The 22,002-nt window shown below is 35.8% G+C and overlaps 2 protein-coding genes across 2 annotated transcripts in view; both read left to right on the top strand.

The window, feature by feature from the left end:
• The window catches only part of LOC105980569 (rho GTPase-activating protein 32-like), a 90,638-nt gene extending 80,251 nt beyond the window's left edge, over positions 1-10,387 (top strand). The window contains exons 10-11 of the mRNA XM_013009455.1: positions 7,925-8,006; positions 10,362-10,387. Coding sequence (XP_012864909.1) covers positions 7,925-8,006; positions 10,362-10,387 — 108 coding nt within the window. The remainder of the gene's footprint in view (positions 1-7,924; positions 8,007-10,361) is intronic.
• LOC105980860 (rho GTPase-activating protein 32-like) overlaps positions 7,949-22,002 on the top strand; it is a 50,222-nt gene continuing 36,168 nt past the window's right edge. Inside the window, exon 1 of the mRNA XM_013009830.1 lies at positions 7,949-8,006. The gene's annotated coding sequence lies outside the window, so the exon portion shown is untranslated. The remainder of the gene's footprint in view (positions 8,007-22,002) is intronic.

Consider the following 22,002-nt stretch of genomic DNA (forward strand, 5'->3'; position numbering starts at 1 on the left):
ATGTAATCATCCTGCCCTTTGAAAGCCAGTATAAGGAAAATAAGAGGACAATTCAGAGACTGGGAGAAAATATTTGCAGTAGTTGTATCTGATATTATAACTGAGTTTGTGTACAGTATATACACAAACTCTCTAAACTCATTAAGAAACATAATTCTGTTGAAAAGTAGCGAAGATTGGAATGGACACATCACCAAGGGACATGAATGGCAAATCCATGAAGGAGATGGTCAGATCAATAACCCTTACAGAATTAAAACAGCAGCAAGGCATAGCCTCATACTTACTGGAGTGCTGGCTTGTAGAAGAATTAAAACTCTCATACTGTGCCCATGGGAATGTGAGTTACCACCAGCAGTTTGGAAAACAGCTTGACATTTGCTTAGGTCAAATAAATACTTATTATATTACCTATCCGTTCTATTCCAAGGTATGAAACTTGAATGTGTTTATAGTACCTTTATAGTTCAAAACTGTAAAAATCCCTTATACCTATTAACTATAGATCAATGAATAGACCAGTGATTGCATTCATACAGTGAAATATTACATCAGAATTAAAAGGAATGAACCACTGATAAAAGCAGCATCATGAATAATAGAATAGATATGTTGCATGGAAGAAGACAGTAAACGCAAGTTCATTCCATGTGACTCCATATAAAATTAGAGGAAATGCAGAGTAACAGAAAGTAGATTAGAAGTTGCCCAGAAGAGGGGTTAAGAAAGAGTGGGAGAGCAGGAATTATAAACAGAAACAAGGGAACATTTGGATTTATGTATATATTTGTAGTCTTGATTGCAAAGATGCTCGTTTAACAGAATGTACATTTTTAACTGTGCAGTTCGTTTGCCAATTATACCTCATACAGAAGAAAACTTTGCAGATGCATTCTTTATCTAAGTTTGATTGTGCATCCAATCTAGTTGATAGTTTCTATTTCCTCTAATTCTGTGTCTCTTTTATTCATTTACACTTATCCATTCCATTTTCATATTTTAGGTTTTTATTATCTCCTGCTCTGTTTGTAGTCAGATGCTACTTTAATGGCATTCAGCTTTCTTACTTTCCTTCCTTCTGCTTGGAAAGACACACACTGCTAGAGTTTTCTTCCTAAAACATACCTGTTTCTGCCCCCTCTCATGCTTAGAAAAAGAAACTTCCTATCTCCTTGTCATTATATTAAAATTCATCCATGAATTCTACATTCCTGTCTTTTTCCAGTTTTATTTTTCACTATTATTTTTTAAGCTCACCATTCTGCCATGTTTAACGATCATTTCTCTCCATGTTACACACACATTGCTCTTTTCTATTCCATGTCTTTTGAATGTCTTCCTCAATCCTTAATCTTTCCAGGGAAGGAAGGGTAAGGCAAAATAGTTATAATTTTAAAGTACGTGTAATTAGTTTTATCTTATTATGTGTTTCCTTGAGTAACTAGGAAAAGAAATTGTATTTCTTTGGTTATTTGCTGTGCAGTCAATAGTTATGTATCGAATTTGATATGATCATTTCATCATTTCCTCCCGTTCTGCCTCATTACTTGCATCCTTCCTTTTTTGTGTTCATTTTGCCTAGATTCTAGGCCTGTCATTTCATGGAGGGTGAGAAAACCATAGTTTTTACACAACCATCAGAAGTGTAGTTGGCACAAAACTCTTCTAACATAAAACAGACAAAAACAATCAAATTTTATTAACAAGTTCAAGGCACATAACATGAAAGAAACCTCAGTGAAAGTAACTGCCGGCCCTGGCCTCAAGTCTGGCATGAATGTATTATCTTCAGCAATATATGGATATGCACAATAAACTTCATAGAGAAGTGACAAGAGAAAGCAATTCTAAGCTCCAAAAGGCAAGAAACTGAGGGAAGATCTGCGGAAAATAAACTAATAAGTAAGGCTGGCTTCCGGATTGTTCTAGTGTCGTTTCTGGGCTGGTGAAGGTACTAAAGCAGCTTGTATACCCTCTCTTTAGGTGGCAAGCAGGAGTGATGGGAGAATAGAAAATCTCCTCTTGCCACTGTGGTCTGTTTTAGGCAAACACAGAGGGAAAGCAGAGAGTTCTCTGTGTTAATACTCTTCAGGTCAGTGATTCTCTTCATGCTTTTGGGGATGTCCTGGCTTCCTTCAGCATTTATCTATCACAAATCCATTCTTAAAAACTTCACCCTCACTTTCTTCTCCTGAATTATCTGTACTCTCTATTTAGCTTAATGAAAACACACTTATTTCACTATTCCTATTACCTAAACTCTTACGAGTATCTGATTTGGCCTTTCCTGACACTTTCTTTTGAGAAAATATTTTTAAAGTTCTTCTGTCTTTCTAGTCATCTTTACCCTTAGATCTCTCTAGTTTGGAGCAGTCTGACTTTTTACTACTCCTTTAGCTTTGGATGCCATGTCTCTGCCCAAATCCAGATCGATACCCTGATTTTCGAAGTTACTTCTGAGTTTCTAGTCTGCAAGAATATTTTTAATATATTTTTTAAATCCAACTGCAAGAATAATTTTTAAATGGAAACTAGGTAACTAACATTTAAAGATGATATAAATCAGCAGAGAAACCAGAAGTCATGTGGTGTTTTTGTGGAAGTTAGAATAAGGCGGAAGCCTCAAAGATCCCAGCTCCACACAAATAATAGAGCCAGGAACTAGGAAATAAGGAATTGATTAAGCTTCTCTCATTTTTTTTTATTTATTTGGCACACGGGAAGCTACTGTTTTTGTCTCTTATTTTTGAAAAATATTGTTTTCTAGTTCTCACAGCTTAGTAGAAATAACTAAAGGTTTGGGCCTAATTTCAAAATCATAGATAGACTACTGGCTTACTGATACGCCTCTAGCTCGCTGAGGTGGTGCTGAAAAAGGGTCATACCACACAGCCTAAAAAATAGATTCTCAAGAATGGTTTGGTACTGGGGAAAAAATAATAGCCATTTCCAGACAAAAGTCTATGAATTTATATTAGTTTGAATTTCTTCACTGATGTGATTTTTTTTTTGGTTGGATGTAGGGTTTGAACTCAGGGCCTGGGTGCTGTTCCTGAGCCTCTTCATGCTCAAAGCTAGTGCTCTACCACTTGAGCCACAGCACCACTTCTCTTTTTTGAGTGGTTAATTGGAGAGAAGAGTCTCACAGGGACTTTTCTATCTGGGCTGGCTTTGAACTGTGATCCTCAAATCTTAGCCTCCTGAGAAGATAGGATTACAGACATGAGCCACTTATGCTTGGCATGATTTTTTTCTTTAGAAACATATGACATGAAGGTAAGGAAGTCTGGTTCTATTTTGGGGGATTGATTTTCTATCTTGGTTTGACACAAAATTAATATTTCAAGGAAACCAGAAGTATGATTTAAAAATTCAAATGGTCAACCATAGTATCCATACTTGTCAAGAAAAAAAAGTTGGAAGGTAAATAGTATTCTGGGGGGGGAATCTAGGAATGAAGGAATGAGTTATCTCCAGGTTTTAGTACTCCTTTCATGAACTGTAAACACTGGACCAGGAGGACAGGAACTTGTAGTCAGAAAATGAACTATTGGGGGTTTGACTGTGCAGCCAGAGTCCCAATTGGATAAGTATGTGATACGTACTTTACTAAGCTTAAAAAAAGGTTTTGCTATGCAATAATCCTGAAGTTTCACTAGACATAAATTATATTTAAAAAAACACATTAAGCAGGATTTTTTAAAAAGTCAGTGATAAGAATGTTGTTATGTTGAAATGCCTTTTAGGGTTTGGTTGGTTGCCTCTGAGAGACTATGGTTAGAATCAGGTCCCACTGTTGAGCAAGGATTTTTCCCATCCCTTCTGTTGCCAAAGGTCAAGGCTTGTTGTACTACAGTTGTTTCCTATCTAACATTCTCTCCAAGTTACACCAAAGTTGTTTTCAACTCATTCACTGTTGTAACCTCTTTCATTCCTTAAAAGTCCGAGGGCAAGCTATGAACTTGCAAAGTGTTGGAGAGTAATTCTAGGAGCTACTAGTGGTAAACAGGCATAGAACCACCTGCTTGGCTTTAGATGAGTAGTGAATTGGTGTCAATTATAAAATCTTGGTGAATTTTTTATAGGACAGTTGTTTAACATAGCTATTATTAAAAATCAGAGTGTGTAAGTTTACCATTAACAGTGGTAAAATAATAGTTATCTGCTTTTTCTGTTCATCTTATGGATTTGTATGATAAAGGTACTACACAAACAAGTACTACTGTGCATCTCTTTTCTATTCTCTGCTCAGTTGTGTCCTGATGATAGTTGGAAAACAGCAATGGTATGGGTGTTTTTAATGGCAAACACTGTAAATCAAGGCCATTTACCCTATGGGGAGCCAGTCATTACACATTTAACACCACAGCACAGGAAATAATAGCCTCTCTAGCTTCTCACTGTAGTTGAAACAGCTGAGGAGAAACTACCAAAATGATCTTTGCACCATACCGGAAGCCCCTCCCTAACCTATCTATACCAGCCTTACGCTAAATTGTTCCCTTCCTTCTCTTACCATGTCTTTATTACCCACTTCTTTGTCATCATGTGCCCAAAGGGTGGTTTTTCTTTCCCTTGCATATTCTTCCTAGAGAGGAGTCTCATTTTTTGACTCCTGACCTAATTTCCTTCTCCCTTTACAGTACTGCTGCAGAAAGAATAACCTGGAAAACAAGACAACACATTTAGTACATCATACTGCCAGAACTCCAGTCACTTTTACCATTTGACAGTTTGGATTTATCAGAATTGCTTACAGTGGTGAAATACTATGTTATGTATTTGTCAGAAAAGTATAAATGTTTAGGAGTTGCATGCTCAGGATGTGTTCTTATGTGTAGTATATTTTAACAGAGTGTGACTTTATGTTATGATGAAAAATTTGTATAGGAAAATAGAACTGTTATCCTTTAACAGAGTTATGAAACTGACTACTTTAAATAAAAGACTGCTTCACTATTGGAAAGGCCTTTGGCTTCAAGAAATAGAAAGGTAAAAAGAAAATATAGATCCTTGCTGCAGGTGAGCCAGCAGCTCCACAGTGGTAGGCATAAGGTTCTCAAACTGTCTTGGATTTTTATTGTGGCCAAGTGATGGCTACTCCAGATCCAGCTGTGATGCCTCCATTCACAGCAAAGAGAGAAACTACAGTAGCCCAGTGGTGGTGTTCATGTGTGTCTTAGCTTCATCTGAATGCTGTGTCTGAAAAGCTAGATGGATAACATGTAGTAATGTTACAGTGCAAAAAGGAAGGATGTTGAGAGTAGGGATTAGAATTAAGCATTAGATGTGCCCCTGTATAATGTAAGTAACACTTGCCCATATACCTGAGCCCACTGCATTAAGACAGAAGCATGGAACATGTAACTAATACATATTATACAGCTCCCTGAAGCAGTTCAGTAAGCTTCATTCATTCCTTTAAAAAAAAAACAAAACAGGCACCAGTGGCTCACGCCTATAATCCTAGCTACTCAGGAGGCTGAGATCTTAGGATCATGGTTCAAAGCCAGCCGGGGCAGGAAAGTCCGTGAGACTTTTTTTTTTCTTTTTGCTTATGTGGTGCTGAGGAATCGAACTCAGGGCCTCAGGCATGCAAAGCAAGCACTCTACCACTGAGCCACCTTCCCAGCCCCCGTGAGACTCTTATCTTCAATAAACCACTAGAAAACCGGAAGTGGTGCTGTGGCTCAAGTGGTAGAGCACTCGCCTTGAGCTGAAGAGCTGAGGGACAGCGCCCAAGCCCAGAGTTCAAGCCCCACAACCGACAAAAAAAAAAAAACACAAAAAACCAGCAATAGAAAACTGGGTGTTTTTTTTTTGTTTGGGATTTTTCTTCTTTTGTTTTCTTTAAGTCCTGTGCACTGTCTCTGAGCTTCTTTTGTTCAAGGACAGCACTCTACCACTTGAGCTCCACTCCAGTTTTTCTTATAGTTGAAGATGGGAGTTTCATGACTTTGCTGCTTCAGTTGGCTTCAAATTGCAATCCTCAGATCTCAGCCTCCTGAGTAGCGAGGATTACAGGTGTGAGCCATGGGTGCTCATAGAAAACTGGCTTTTATTTGATGAAACATAGCTGAGCTAAAGAACTACGATAAGTAGATGCTTTCACCTATACTGTTATAATAACGTACATAATATACAATATTTATTCATGCATATAGTATTCCTAATGTTACAAATTAGGAAACTGATTTACTTCAGATCATGGAGCCTAGGAAATGAGTGAGCTAATAACTTTTGAATCTTTTCTGTGGCAAACTTCAGATGTTTATAAATTGAAATGAATCAGGATTTTCTAATAGGTATGTTTGAGAATAAAGAGGCTTAAACACACACATACAAAATATAGTAGGATGCATCCTATCCATTTAATGGAGGAACTAGGTCTTCAGTACCCAATATAGTAGGATAATAACAAGTAATATTTGACAAGTGCATCCTACCTTCCTGTAATATGTTAAATGTTTACATATTTTTACATATTATTATCCTGTTTAGATAGAGAAACTGAATTATAGAGAAGCTGAGTTGCAAACCCAGTTTAGTAACTGGTAGATTTAAGAACAACTTATGCCTCTTATTCCATGAGAGAGGACATAGAACACATAAAAAAAAATAGAAGGGTTTTCAAGGTTATTTTTACCTAGTTTTAACCAACCTTTGGAGAATTCTACTTGTTGAATGAAATAGAAACTTGAGTAGAATACATTATACAATTTCACTAACAAAGCAGTTATACAAAGCATCACTTTGGAGAGTATTGTTTAAAGATGCCAAATCCAGATCTTTTAAGCAAAACTGGTAATCTGATAATAACTCACTTTCTGCTCATGATAACTGGTTACATCTTCATAATTTTATTAAGTACCACAAAGTATTGATCCAGAAATTGATATAAGAATGCAGCAAATAGATATGTGAAAATAATTCCACACAGATGGAAATTATGTAGCTCAGAAGTGCATGATGAGTCACACTCTTGGAAGTGTGTTCCATCCTTCCCCAGAGTCTGTCAACAGAGGAGATTCAGTGTGATGTAGTTTTCATGTTTTAGCTTTAACATCTGCTGCATGGCAGCCCATTTATATCCCCATCTACGAAAACATCTATAAATATTGTTAAAGGTTTCCTTTCTACTCTTTTCCTAGGATGTTTATCTCTGCATTTATCCTATTAGCCATACAGTATCTCTGGATGATCTTGACCTCAGTGTTTTTCTATACAGCCTGTTTGGATTCTAGCTATAGCTGTCTATGCAGTTCTGCTGTAAGATGAATGTGTTGTTGTGTTCTCCAAAGCTAGCCCTACCTATGTCCAGCCTGGGGAAAGTGACCTATTTCTTCTCTGTTACTTTCCCTCTTACCATGCGCTGCTGGCTCTTTAGCAGCAGTGAATACCAGGATTTTAGATGAATTATTGTTTCAGAAATTTACTTTAATTGTATCATTTTATTTCATGAAGCCTGCAGGAGAGTGAAGAGAATATTCATACAATAATTTTGATTTAGGATTTAAACATCTTTAAGGAAGACAGTAATTATATTAGCAACAAATATCAATACAACTAGATTAAAATTTGGGGCAGAGAGAATTATTAAAGAGGAAAAAATTTTACCTGCTGCATGCCTAGCCTGAGATGTCTAAATATCTTAGTTGATTTAAAAGAAGTTTGTGAAGTGAAAAACAAAAACTGAAAAAAGCAGACATAGATATTTGGACAGAGAACCCCACATAGCTCTATATACTCATAGCAACAGATTGTTTTATTATTTGTTTGTGTAATTGGCGTCTGCTCTTCAGAGTCTTGGAATAACAGAATCATTTGGGAGGGCCTGGGGAGTACATTACTGGAACTGACTTGGCAGTGTTATCCTCTAGTCCGTTTGCTGTTCTGGAATCCTTTCTATGTTGCTTTTCTTTAGGTGGGACTCTTCCCTGGTCATTGTGTGGAGTTAATTAACCAGAAAGTTCCCCAGTCAGTGACCAACTCAGTGCCAAAACCAGGTGAGTGAATTTTTCCCTTGGAGCAATTGCTCACAAACACAGATGTGGCTTGTTCTGACGGTCTTTGCACTTGCTGCATTCTTCATTTTCAGTGGTTTGATTTCTTTCTTGAGAAATGCATTCAAACTTTTAGACAGTTTTAAAGAATTATATGCTATGTTAAGCTCTGTTATTATTTGCTTTTACAGTTACACAATTAGACTACATAACTTACTAGTAAATAAAGTGACTAAAAATGGGCTTGTAGAACTAACCTGGGTATTATATGATTAATTAGAATGTGGCAGCTGAAAGGATGTATATTTTATCAGTGACTACAAATGTTAAAAATAAAATTGAGTTTAAAAACTAAAAAGCATTTGTCACTTATATACTTTTATGGTGCTATATTAGTATGTAGCATAGTTTACAAATAAAGCCACAGACAAAATTAAGACAATTAGATTTTTTTTGTGTTTGGGTGGTTTAATCTGGGCAAGACTACAAAATACCTAGTATGGAAATATGTGACCTGATGTACCTTTTTTTTTTTTTTTGCCAGTCCTGGGCTTGAACTCAGGGCCTGGGCACTGTCCCTGAGCTTCTTTTGCTCAAGGGTAGTACTTGGGCCACAGTACCACTTCCAGATTTTTCTGTATATATGGTACTGAGGAATCAAACCAAGGAATTGAGGCAAGTACTCTATAACTAAGCCACATTCCCAGCCCCTGATGTACATTTTTAAAAAGAAAATAATAAATATGTAAAAATTTTAGAGGGAAGAAATAACCAAGTTTATTTTGTTAGTTATAGTACATTCCTTCTGCCCCTTTCTTATACTGCAATTAAAGGAGAAGAAAACGTTTTTGGGCCTCAGAGTTTAATTGAACTGCTTTCCCTAAAGCCATTTTCAAAACTTGTATATAAGAACTAGGGAAAAAAGTTTTTTTTTCTTTCCTTATTTGGTATTTTCTCACTTCTGCATCCAAAACTTATATCAGTCTGTGTAATAGCTCCATTCAAAGCTTAGATCTTTACAGAAGAACTAAAGAATTCATTTACATTGGGAAAACTTTCTTGCTTGGTAAAGAAAGTCCTTCAAAACATCATTATCTGTATCTTGAGCCAGGAATTCGGTATTTCAAGGCAATTTTATCCTGCTTTGGGTGAACTTAATCATAAGTCTGTCTATATATGTACTTACTTGGTAAATGTTAGTAGTAATGATACCCTAGATTTCTTTATTTTACGTAATAGGTCTATAGTTATTAAACCAAAACAGGTTGGTTGAACTATAATACAAGCTATTAAAGTGTATAATTCAGTATTTTTAGTCTAATCTGTTGCACAACTATACTATCACAATTTCAGAAAATGTTTATTACTTCAAAAAGCAATCTTGTATCCTTCAGAAAATACTTGATACTTTCCCCCTACCACTTCCTGACCCTAAATAACTACTAAGTTACTATCTGTCCTTATTGTTTCCTGTTCTGGACATTTCATATAAGGGGAAACAAGCATTATGGTTAACCTTATTAACTTTAAGTATTGACTTTTGTAACTGTTTTTTCTTTTTGTTTTTTTTTAACTTTAACATGTTTTTGAGGTTCATCCCTGTTGCAATGTGTATCGGTACTTCATTCCTTTCTTAATGCTGAATAATATTCTGCTTTATTTGCATAACATATTTTATTTATTCATTTTATTTTTTCATGTGCCGCAAACACTTATGTACAAGTTTTTGTGTGTTCATATCTCTTGAGTGCATGTCCGAGTAGAATTACTGAGTCACAGCTTTACTAGCAGTAGATGAAAAATCTAGTTGCTCCATATTATCAACACTTATTTGTTTTCTTTGGATGAATTACTGCCGACTTTAAAGGTATGGGTAGTACCTCATCAGGATTCTTCTGATTTGCATTTGCTTGTAATTAGTAATGTCTATGAAACATCTTTATTTGTGCCCATTGGCCTTTTATACGTTTGGGGGGATATGTCCATTCAGATTCCTTGGGTATTGTTTAATTGGGTTATTGGTCTTTTATTACTGAATGAGAAATATTTCTTATGTATTCTAGATTCAATTCATTTATTCAATAATAGTGATTTACAGGTATTTAATCTCATTCTTTTTTGGGGGGAATGTTATTCACTTTCTTGGTGGTATCCACTGAAACCTAAAAATGTTCATGTTAATTAAGTTTTTCTTTTATCACTTACATTTTTGGTGCCTTTCTTAAGACTAACTAAGCCAAGGTTGTGAAGATTTATTTCTGTTTTCTTCTGAGTCATTTATAGTTTTAGATTTTTACTTGTTAACCTGTGACCCATTTTTAGTTACTTTTTAGTTAATTTTTAATCTGTGTTGTGCAGGAGTTGAAGTTCATTTGGATAGCTGATTGTCCCAGCTCTACTTGTTAAAAAGCTATTTCTTCCCTACTAATTGTCTTGATACCCTTGTAGCAAACCAAAATAATTCATGTGGAGCTGTGAGTGATTAGGCCCATCTTTAGTCATAGGGACTTGGGAGGCAGAGATCTGGATAGTTGTGGCTCAAGGCCAGCCAGGGCAAAACAAAAACAAAAACTAGTGAAACCCTCTTTTCAACAATTAAGTTAGATGTGATGGTTCATGCCTGTCATTCAAGCTACTCTGTAGGCATAAGTAGGAAGATCACTACCCAGGGTTTGCCCTAGGCAAATAACTTGAAATCTTATAAAAAGTAATAAGTAAAAGCAAAAAGAGAGCTGAAGATATGTCATAAGTGGTAAAGTGCCTGCCTAGCTGTCATGAGGATGAGTTCAGACCTCAGTTTGGAAGGGAGGGAGAAAGAGAATATAGGAGGGAGGGTGGGAGTGAAGCAAGGAAGGAAGGAAAGAAGGAAGGAAGGAAGGAAGGAAGGAGAAGGAATCTTGTTATTTATGTGTTTGAATGGCATGGTTGTCATGGGGAAGTATATATTCTTAATACATTTTGAAAAGCATGATGTAAATTCAATCAGCCTTGGGCTTGTTTCACACTTTAAAACTGTCTTTGCCTACAGTATAAACAATTTGAATGTTCTATTTATTTTTAACATTACCATCTGTCACTGTTAGATGCCAAATCAGAAAAATGCAGCTATAGTTTGAGAGTGAAAACTTAAAGCTTCCTATACTGTTATACAACAAGGGCAATAGGAATTTTTTTCCTTTTAAAGCTGTTCTTTATGTTCTCAATATGTTCATTTATTTGTGTATACAAACATAAAATGGATTTACCATGTCCTGACCAAATAGCAAGTATCCATAGTTATCCATGATTTCTTCAGGGGTTAAAAAAAGGTAAAACTTCAGAGAGAGAGAAAAAGAAGTTTAGTTCAGCCATTTTATGACAAAACTGGATGGAACCACTTGAAAGAAAAGTGAAAGGGAGAGGGAGGACTTTGTATTTATATATTGCTTGGAGTTTACTGAGAGTCTGTTTGATATATCTTGTCACATTTTGGATGTCTGAAGCTCTTATCACTAAATATTTGTGTTTTTTTTAAATTTTTACTGCGTATATAAAAATATTTATTTTGGAACAGATTAATCATGTTCAGTATGCTCTATCTTTTTATTTTGATTTAATTCAATTCTTATTTTTAATTGATATCCTTTTTATTATCTTCAGGTAGTTGTACAAAGGAGCTTCCATGTAACAAAGCAGTTTATGAATACAATATATCTTGATCAGTGTCACCCCTTTCAACATTCTGACCCATCCCTCTCCTATGCACCCCTTTCCTCACTCTTCTTAGTTTTGTTGGATATACATTGGATTTCTTGTCTGTATTTTTCCCCTCTTATCCTCTTTATTCATCTACTCTTTTCCCACTTCCTGGTGTTTTATTTTTCAATGGATGACCAAGGTGTGTGTTCTCTGTAAGTGGTACATTCTTCTATTTTCTTCTGTAGTAAATGAAGGAAAATTTTGTCAAATTTAAGTATCTTAAGATATGTTAAGATATGTCAGGCCCTGAGAGAAAAAAGATCTATGTTTTCCCTTACATACAGAAGCTAGATTTATCTAACAAACTCCTCTAAGTAAATACATTGGGTTGTATGCAAGTATATACAAATCTATTAACTGAAACAGGATAGATTCAAGGGAGATTTCAAATAGTGTAATTCCTTAGAAAGGCAAAGTCAAAGTTCAGCTAAATGTTTGTTTCCATTGGGTTGTTGCTTTCTTCTCATCTTCACATCAGTTACATTCTTGGATTCTGTTCTCTTTCTTCCTCTCCCCCCACCTCTCTGTTCCCTTACTCCTTTCTCCTTCTTCTAGAGATTCTTTTTCATCTTCTTCAGTGATTGTTTTCTCTGCTATGAATAATCTTCTTTTAAGCTGATATACTAGTTCAGTTTTCATACTTAAGATTTTTTCCCTAGAAACATTTGGTCTTTTTAATTTTTATACTGGAATCCTACATCTTCCCACATTACCTTATTGAGAAAGAACAAAAAAAGAGAAAGGATTGGAGGAGCAGAGCAGACAGAGGAATGAGAAGAAAAGCAAAATGTACTTTTATAGTATGAATATCTGAAAATAATAGACTAGGGATTTAGATAAAGCTCTCTGGCAACAGAAAAGTTGGACAGAAGTATAAAAGATACCTCTTTGAAACATTAGAGAGTTAATACAGCAGTAAGCCATTACTGAACTATAGTGTAACAGAAAAGAGAAATATGAGGGGTGGCCCTAGCATTAAGCGACTTATTCTCTTAGAATATGTGCACATGCTGATAGAGTAGAGGAAGGGACAATGCCCAGAAACAGAAATGGAGAATGAGATGTGCTTCAAGCTTTTAGCTGGGTCTTCTGTGGAAATTGACATCGATTCTAAAATTTATACGGAAGTGCAAAACCAAGAATACTCAGAATAATTTTTTTTTTAAAAAAACTAGTGAGAAACTTACCATTGCAGATACCAAAATTTAGTGTAAAACTTCACTAATTAGAATCCTGGTATAGATCCAAGTATAGACAAATAGATTAATGGAACCACATAGAGACTAGAAACAAGCCTGTAAATATATAGATATTGCAAGGGCATTTCAGGACTCAGCCTACCATCCAGTTCTTCCTGGAGAGCTTCCCTGACCCAACTCTTGCTAACCCTGGTCAAATGTAAATGAACTCATCCTATTTGTTCACTAAATTGTACTCTCCTTAAAAGCAGCAAAAATGTCCTGTTTATCTTTCTTTCCCTATAGGATGTGTGTGCAGTGAATGTACAGTTAATGCCTGCTGAATCAATCCATCCTAATATGTGATTGTTAAATTTTAGAATTAAGCTTTTATAATTTATATTCAGAGAACTTTGTCACTTTATGTAAGAATTGTATACAAAATCTTTAGTCTGGAGTGTAAAGTACTCTGAAAATATTGGAATTAACTCATCTTTGTGGCCTGTTTTGTCCCTGTACTTTGTAAGACAGATTATTTTGGTTGCTGAGTTAGGAATAGGTAAGGACAGATGAAGGCTGGTGATTCACACCAGTAATCCTTATGGTTCAAGGCTAACCCAGGCAGAAAAGTTCACACAAAATTGTAGCTCAAAAATAACCATTAAAAATAGGGCTGGAAGTGCGTCTCAAGTGGAAGAGCACCAGCCTCATAAATTTAAGGACCTCAATTGAAACCCTAGTTACACACACACACACACACCAATTAATAAACAAAAGAATAAATAAATAAAAACGTAACTAAAAGCAAAGGATAGGTGAAGACAAGTGTAGAGGAAAGGAGGCTGCTTCGATGAGACAGGTGGCTTAGACCAGTGAAGCAGCCAGTGAGTGAGGACTGATGTGATTGCCGATATTTATAGCCATAGAGCATAGTATAAAAAATTTGAATCATTCTGATAAATTTTATAACAAGGATTGGAATGTAGTCATTGTCTTTCCAGTGAATTCTCTTGTTGCCTCTTCTGTCCATACGAAGGTACATCTTACTCCATCAGAGGTAGATAGCTAGTTGTAAACATTTTGTTAAATATGAGAGAAAAGTGACCAATGACTGATTCCCCCTTTGCCATAAACAGCTACTTACTAGTTGACACAGCACAATGTTGGTTTCTGCTACACTTTTTAAAATTATGTTAAAATTCTGTTTAATGTTTTAAAGTTAATTGTTTTCCTTTTTGTGCCTACCATTTATTAACAAGTTATATTCACAGCTATGTTCAGAAAGGAAAAAATGTAGTCAACAACATAAGATTTTGCTGTAGAGCATAATTATGTCTGTGGTATGTAACATTATAGTAGTAATGTTAGAACATTGTTTTATTGAGTACAGACAGAAATAGCATCTGAAAGTAGAGTTTACATTGGAATTAGTAAAGAGTCTTTTGGAACAGGAAATATATTGATCTTTCCCAGTTCACTTCTATAAATTTAATGGAGTTAGCACAGTTCAACAGTCTATGAGTAATGTATAAGTAATGAATTTAGTATAAGTAATGAATCTTTTTTTTTTTTCTGGTTGGAAGACTGTTGAGCTAAGGACTTAGGTGTTATTTCTGAGCTTCTTTTCCTCAAGGCTAGCACTCTACCACTTGGGCCACAGTGTCACCTCTGGCTTTTTCTGAGTAGTTTATTGGAGATAAGAGTCTTCTAGACTTTCTTGTCCCAGCTTCAATCTGCAATCCTCAGATTTTAGCCTCTTGAGTAGCTAGGATTACAGGTGTGAGCTAAGAGCGCCCAGCGGTGAATCTCTTTAATATATTGCAGTTAAGCAGATTAACTAGTCAGAATGTTCTCTGAAGCCACAAGTTAAGACTGGCTGAATACTAATTTCGTGGTAGTTGCCAGGGACACTGTTTTGATTTTAGATAAATGTTTTTGTTAAGAGATGGAGAAGCAGTGGGAGAGCCCATGGTGAAGTATAGGTGCATACTTACCTAGTACTTGAGCAGTGGAAGGAAGGAAGAATTCACTCAGGAAACTGTATTTAATACTGGAGTTTGAGTTTTGGAGAAATCTTTGATTTTTTTCCCCTAACAGATGTATGAGATTTTCTTAGAATTTTTTACACAAGGTGTGTAAATAAATAACCTTAAAAATGTGTTAGTGGAATTGCCATCACAGCTCAATATAGACAAAGATACTGAGGATCTGCTTCTTCAACCCTTATCTATGAGGTTGAATATTGTGTATGTGCTCATTTAACTTTTTTATTGGAGCCTGAAGTTAGTCATTTTTTGTTGGATTATACTGCCTTCCACTTTCTTAGCAAATAAAAACAACTGGAGAATAAGTAACTACCCAAAAGACAAAGGACACAGCTTCACCCGGCTGCTTTCTGAGCAGGAAGCACTCACCTATGGTGAGGCGGATGGGTGGAGCCATGCTGGTGAAGCCTGTTCTGCAAGTGTGTGCGTTTAGGCAGGGGCGTTCCTGGGCTGTGGTAAAGCTGTCCTGCTGAGAGAGCAGGATTAAGCTCCTGAAGTCTCGAAGGAGGCTGGCTCCCACACAGGCCTAAACTAGGCCCCGGAAAAGCACCCTGGAGAGGGGGCAGAAAATAGAGCTGGCACCACGAGTGCTGTGGAGAGCTGACTGGGAGCTGTCAGTGCTGGACCTGGTCAGAACCTGTGCGACTAAGATTCCTCCGAGCTTCTGCACAGAAGACGGAATCACCTTTTCCTGTTACGACTACTGCTAAATACAGTTACTTGGAATAATTTCAAATATCGATCCTAAAACTTGTACCACAGCACCAGGTAAGGAGATTTCAATGGGATTTCAAATATTGGATTCAAACATTTGGAATACTTCAGTTAAGCTAATTTTAGATTATATTTGGGTGCATGTTACCTAGGTTACTCATCTGAATGGTTCTTTAATTATCTGGAAAATGAATAATGGAGCATGAATATTTGTCTTATTTGTAGAGATCATCACTTCTTGAGGACTTTGTTAATTGTGTCACACAGGTATTATTTTCCTGGACAGATTCCCTGTTTGGTTTTTTTTTTCCTGTTTATAATCATCTTATTTCGTAACCTGAGGTTAATATGATGAAAGTTTTCATGTTCAGAAGAACATGCCTTTATTTTTTTAAGCAATGTGTGTATGTGTGCGTGTGTGTGTGTGTGTGTGTGTGTGTGTGTGTGTGTGTGTGTGAATGATTTTGCAGTACTTTCCTGGTGGATTAATACCATGCCAGTAATTGATTAGTGGAAAATAGGCACAAGCATGAATTTAGTTACAAAGCTTAGCAGTCTCTGTGAGAGGCTACTCAATTAGCATAAACCCTTCTGCTCAGCTCTTTGTAACACTGCTCCCCCACCTCACCTCCCCCCTGGTATTAACAAAGATAGCCTTCCCCACCCAAATAATATTTCTTGAAGATATTATTAAGATTTTATTATTAAGAGAGTATCTGGACTTGTGTGGTATTTCTTTAGACTTCCTTGATAAACATTCTTGATGGTTATTTCATTAATTACTATTTCTTGAATTACAACTAAGTCCTGTGAAGTTTATTTTTGAAGATCAATAATGATCTTGCTTATATGATCATCAGTGTTTTAACTTTCAAAACCATAAGTGGGGCAATTTCACAATGTATACTTCTTTTCCATAACCAATATTTTTAAAGCACTTGTCACTTATATAATGATCCAAAAAGCATAACTTAAAAAATGTTAAATAATACTGCATAGTATTTAGTAGAAGGGAATAGAAGATTACTTAGATTACTTACATTTAAGAAAATTTTAAGGCAAAATCTAAAAGTGGACCTAGTTTCTCCCTTACTTTGTGAGCCCAGTTTTCAGTTTGGGTATACAAAAGCCAGCTGGATTGTATTTGGTCTTAAAGCTGAGTTATGTTTCTAGTTAGCTCTGTATCTTAACCCTATATCTAGGAAAAGTCTAGGCAAAGGCTCAAGCTTTCCAGATCAAAAGTAAAATGAGAAGTAAAATTAGCTTCTCTTTCCTGACCTGGAGCTAAGTGCTTGGCATGTATCATTTCCTGTAAAACACCATAGGAACCTTTATTGATGGCTGTTAGTATTGTAATTCCACTGTATAGTGAAGGAACTGAGATTTCAATAGGTAATTTGCTCAAGATACTACAACTGAGAAGTAATGAGGGACCAGCTTGTAACCATCAGGTCTTCCAAAGCCTGTGCCCACGTTCCTGTGTTAAAGGTTATTCATGTCTTCAGTAGGGTGAATTCCAAGACTGTTGCCTTTAAAGAGGTGTTATCGTTAGTCACATACTCACTTTCTTAAAAAATCAGAATTGAAAACCACCTCCCAGCACCTTAATGCCCTACATAATGCTTCATAGTCTATAGGAAGAGTACAAGGGATTATGAGGTGTTCACTTGCATCTGACTGCATTTTAATGTTATGAAAAAAGAAAAAGTAATCTCTAGAAAAGAAAGTTTTCACATCATTGAAGCCCTAAAGTCTCAGATTTGTAGAACTTTTAATTATTTTATTAGTCCTGTTACCTTTGATGCACTTGAATTTCTCAAGTATATGGTTGATATACTTTAATTTTTATAAGAGAATATACAAACAAATGTCTCCGAAAATAGTACTATTTTTTAAATAAGGTTATTGTCAAATAGTAAGAGTTCATCCTGAAAAAAATAAGAACCCAGACAATTTTAAAAACTCTTAGCAGGTTAAAGAAATCTATAAACTGTGTATTACATCCCATTCTGGTGTTAAACCACTTTTAGCTTCTGGAATTTATATCCACCTCATGTTTCCTCCTACTTGCTTCTGGTAAAATGCAAATTTTCCTTTTGTTCTGTTTTTAGAAATGAAATTAGTCATAGTCATTTATATAAGAACTGAGTTGGTAAAGTCACCAAGTTATAAAACATAGACCTTACTTTGTTTTTGTACAGAGTTTGGGAATAAAACCATTCACATGTATTTCTATTTGTAGCTGAACAATTTAAATAAAAATTAATGAATATAATTTTGAGCAAGGGTGAAAAGTATAACTTACTCATATAAACCTAAAATTGCATAATCTAAATTTGAGCCTTCTTGGATGGCTGTAACAGGAATCTAAGTTTCTGGAAAACTAAATGTATAGTATAAATAATGTCTTATCTTAAACTTACAGCCATTTTCCCTAAGAAATGTGGTTTTGCATGCTGTGGCTTAGCCAGCTCCGTGCTATTACTGGCCCTGGGCTCCCCTTGAGGGGCAGCATCAGGATGCTACTTTCATTTCATTCTTAACTCTGAAGAAGATGTGACTGCACCCAAATGCTCAAATATTTTAGGCATGTCATTCACATGAGTGGTGCGAGATATTCTGAAATTGGTTGTTTGTTTTCTGCTTGTCTTTTTCCAAGTGAATTGTTGTTATTTCTCTGTGCCTCAAAAACATTTTTTAAATGTACTGCAGATCTTATTTTCTGAGCTCTTACTGTCCTTGACTTTTATTCTGCCTTTTGAAATGGCTCCTCTTGTTCCTCATCAGTAAAATGGAAGCCTGTTTGACTTATGTAACAGCCAGTAGATTGACTATATTTTAAGTCAAGAGCCATTACTGTCAATGCCATTTTAAATTTAGCATGAAATGAACATGGCATTTCTTGGATACCTGGTGTCCTTCCTTTGAGATTGGAATGTTCAGATATCAAACTGTCATAGCTGTTTGCATTCCAGAACTTCATTCTCAAGCTGGCCACAGATATCTTGTCTGTGGCAGCCTCTTGCAGCTGTTGCCTGTATCAGTGAGAGCTAGTTTTCTTACTTTCCAAAATTGTGTATGCTATACTGACCACAAATAATCTTGTTCCACAATAACCTCAATAGCATATTAAAATTTGAAAGGTATGATAGGTTGCTGATATCTTACATTGTAGCACAGAAAAATACCATTTGAAAATGATATTGTACTATATTAAGCCATATACATAACAGACATTAATCTTTATGTAGATTTCAGGAAGTCATTGTAGTAAAGGAAAATAAGGTAGATTTTTAAAATTCTGAGCTTCTAACAACTTATGTTAACTAGGTTGATGCTCAGAAATCAAAATTCTTACTGTCTTCTCTAGCACCCACTAGAGTTAGGTTCTAATTTTGGAATCAGAAGTCCAAAATCAAATGTTGCAGCTTTGGATAATGTTTATCCCAATCTCCCAAATATATATCCAAAGATAGCTTTCTTTTTTAGGATCCTTTATCTGCACTTGCACCCCATAGAGAACTCTTCTGTGTATCTTCCTTTATTAAAAAATTTTATTCTAATGTTTACAGTTCACATATGTTTATTACAATTTCTCAGAAGGAATTTTGCCATAACATAATAGCTTTATGCTTTTTTTGCTTATTTGGTTTGGCTGTATTTTTTTTTATTTTTTAATAGTTTAAATCCCTATTTAAACTCAGGACCTTGTACTTGCTGGGAAGACACTCTATTTGAGTCTATTTTTGCTCACTTCGCCAGCTTTTTTGCTTCAGTTATTTTTCAGGTAAGGGCTTAAGGTTTGTCAGAGGCTGGTCTCAGACTAAGGATCTTGCTGCCTATTGGCTCTTGTGGCTGGCATCATAAGTACCCCACCATGCCCAACTTAGTGATATAGGTTATGACTAACTTTTACCTGGGCTGGCATAAAATTGTAATCCTCCATATTGGCACTCTGTTGAGAAGCTGGGATTACAAATTTGAGCCACCAAGCATACTTTAACTTTTGTTTTTTTTTTTTAATTGCTGTTTGCCTTCTCAAAGCTTTTACATTGATTCATTTATATCACTGAAAAGGATATAGGGGAGATAGGGATAAAGGATAGTTTTTAAATGAGTATGAAAGCAGTTCACCCCTGTAATCCTAGCTACTAAGGAGGCTGAGATCTGAGGATCATGGTTCAAAGCCAGCTTGGGCAGGAAAGTCTGTGAGATTCTTATCTCCAGTAAACCACCAGAAAATTGGAAGTGGCACTGTGGCTCAAGTGGTAGAGTGCTAGCCTTGAACTGAAGAGCTGAGGGACAGCATCCAGGCCCAGAGTCCAAGCCCTATGACTGATTAAAAAAAAGAAATTCAGAAGAAAGCAGGTATGTATAAACTACATACGAAGTAGGTATAAATGTAATTTACTACAGTCAAAACTTGAAAAAAAATTAAGACAAACTAAAAGGTCATCATAATGGAGAAACGACTTGATAATTGTCATGATTATGTGTCTTTGCAATTAGTAATAGGGAATTTATTTGTATTCATGGATTCTGCCCGAAACCTACATTTTATTCTTTTATTCTTTTTTTTTTTTTTTTGGTAGTCCTGGGGTTTAAACCCAGGGCCTCAAACTTGCTAAGTAGGCATTCTATTGTTGACCCATACTTGCAGCTCTTTTATACACTCATTATTTTGACATAGGATCTAGCTTTTTGCCTGATTTAGACTACATCTTCCTATGTTATGCTTTCCACGATAGCTGAAACAAGAGCTGCAAACACCACCAACTTTTTCCACTACGATGGAGTCTCATGAAATGTTTTGGTCAAGCTAGCTAATAGCCATGACCTTCATGATCTGAGTTAGGATCTCATGTAGCAAACAAGAAAAAAAACATATCACCGTGCCTACCATGGGTTGAAAGGGATATTGAACACTTTTTGCCTGGATGGCCTCAAACTTAAATCTTCCCAATTTCAACCTCCTAAATAGCTACGGTTTCAGGTATGAGCCACCACTCCAGCTCCAAATTTCATTGGTAAAATATAAGTATAGTGGTTCAAGACCAGTCCAGGCAAAAAGTTTGAGACCCTGTTTTCAACCAGTAGCTGAGCATGATTTTGTAATTCAGTTCTCTCAGTTATAGTAGGAAACATAAAGGAGAAGATCAAGGTCGAGGCCAGCTCAGGTAAAAAGCCTGATATTAACTCAAAATTACCAGAGGAAAAAGTGATGGGTACATACATGGTTCAAGCAGTGGAGTACCTGCCTAGCAAACCTGAATTCTTGAGTTCAAATGGCAGTACTGGGGAAAAAATTAGGAAAAGAATAAACTTAAAGCCAGAAGGAGATAGATGTTTTAATGTTTTTTTTTTCCATGAGTTTTTTTTTTTGTTTTGTTTTGGGGCTTTTTGAGACTCTATGAAATCAGACCAAAAAAAGATTTGTAAAAAAGGAATCAAATTTATATTCTTTGCAAATCTATTAATCCAGGAGAATCCACAGGTAAGTTATTTAAAAAAAAAATAGAAGGCCAGCAAGGTTGCTGAATAAAAGAGAAACCATTTATTAAGTTCTTCTGCAAAGCAATGAGTGTTTTATAATTTTAGCCCATTTAATCATGACAACAAAAAGAAAAGAAATCATGACAACAGTCTTGTGAAGTAGTGGCTATTTTTAACTTTTTCCGTAGATGAGAAAAATAAGATAATGAGTACTTTATTCACATTTAAATGGGTAGCTGTTGCAGAGGCAAGATTAGAATCCTAGAGGTATAACTCTGAGGTATTACCATTGTAAATTGTAAACCCCATATATAAATTCTACTTCTATATATTAGCAATAAATCAAGAATAAAATGTAGAAAATAGAAACTTTTTATAATAGCAACAAAAATCACAAAGTTTCAGGCTTGGTATTGTGGCTTAAGTCTATAATCTTAGCTATTTGAGAGTCAGAGATCACAAGATCAAGGATCAAGACCAGCCCAGGCAAATGCTCACCAATGCCTGGGCGTGATAATGTGTCTGTCATCCCCAAGGGTAAGGGGGAAACATAAGTAGGAGGATCACAGCCCAGGCTGGCCCAAGCATAAAGTGAAACCCTACTTAGACAGTAACCAATGCAAAAATGACTGAAGGTGTGGCTTAAATGGTATCATACCTGCCTAGTTATCATGAGACCCTGTGTTTAATGTTCAGTACTCCTACTAAAGAATCATAATGTTCTTCTTTTTTTTTTTTTTTTTTTTGCTGGTCTTGGGGCCTGAACTCTGGGCCTGGACACTGTCCCTAAGCTCTTCAGCTCAAGGCTAGCACTCTACCACTTGAGCCACA

The sequence above is a fragment of the Dipodomys ordii genome, unplaced genomic scaffold (assembly GCF_000151885.1).
Source record: "Dipodomys ordii isolate 6190 unplaced genomic scaffold, Dord_2.0 Scaffold10, whole genome shotgun sequence".
NCBI classification, from domain to species: Eukaryota; Metazoa; Chordata; class Mammalia; order Rodentia; family Heteromyidae; genus Dipodomys; species Dipodomys ordii.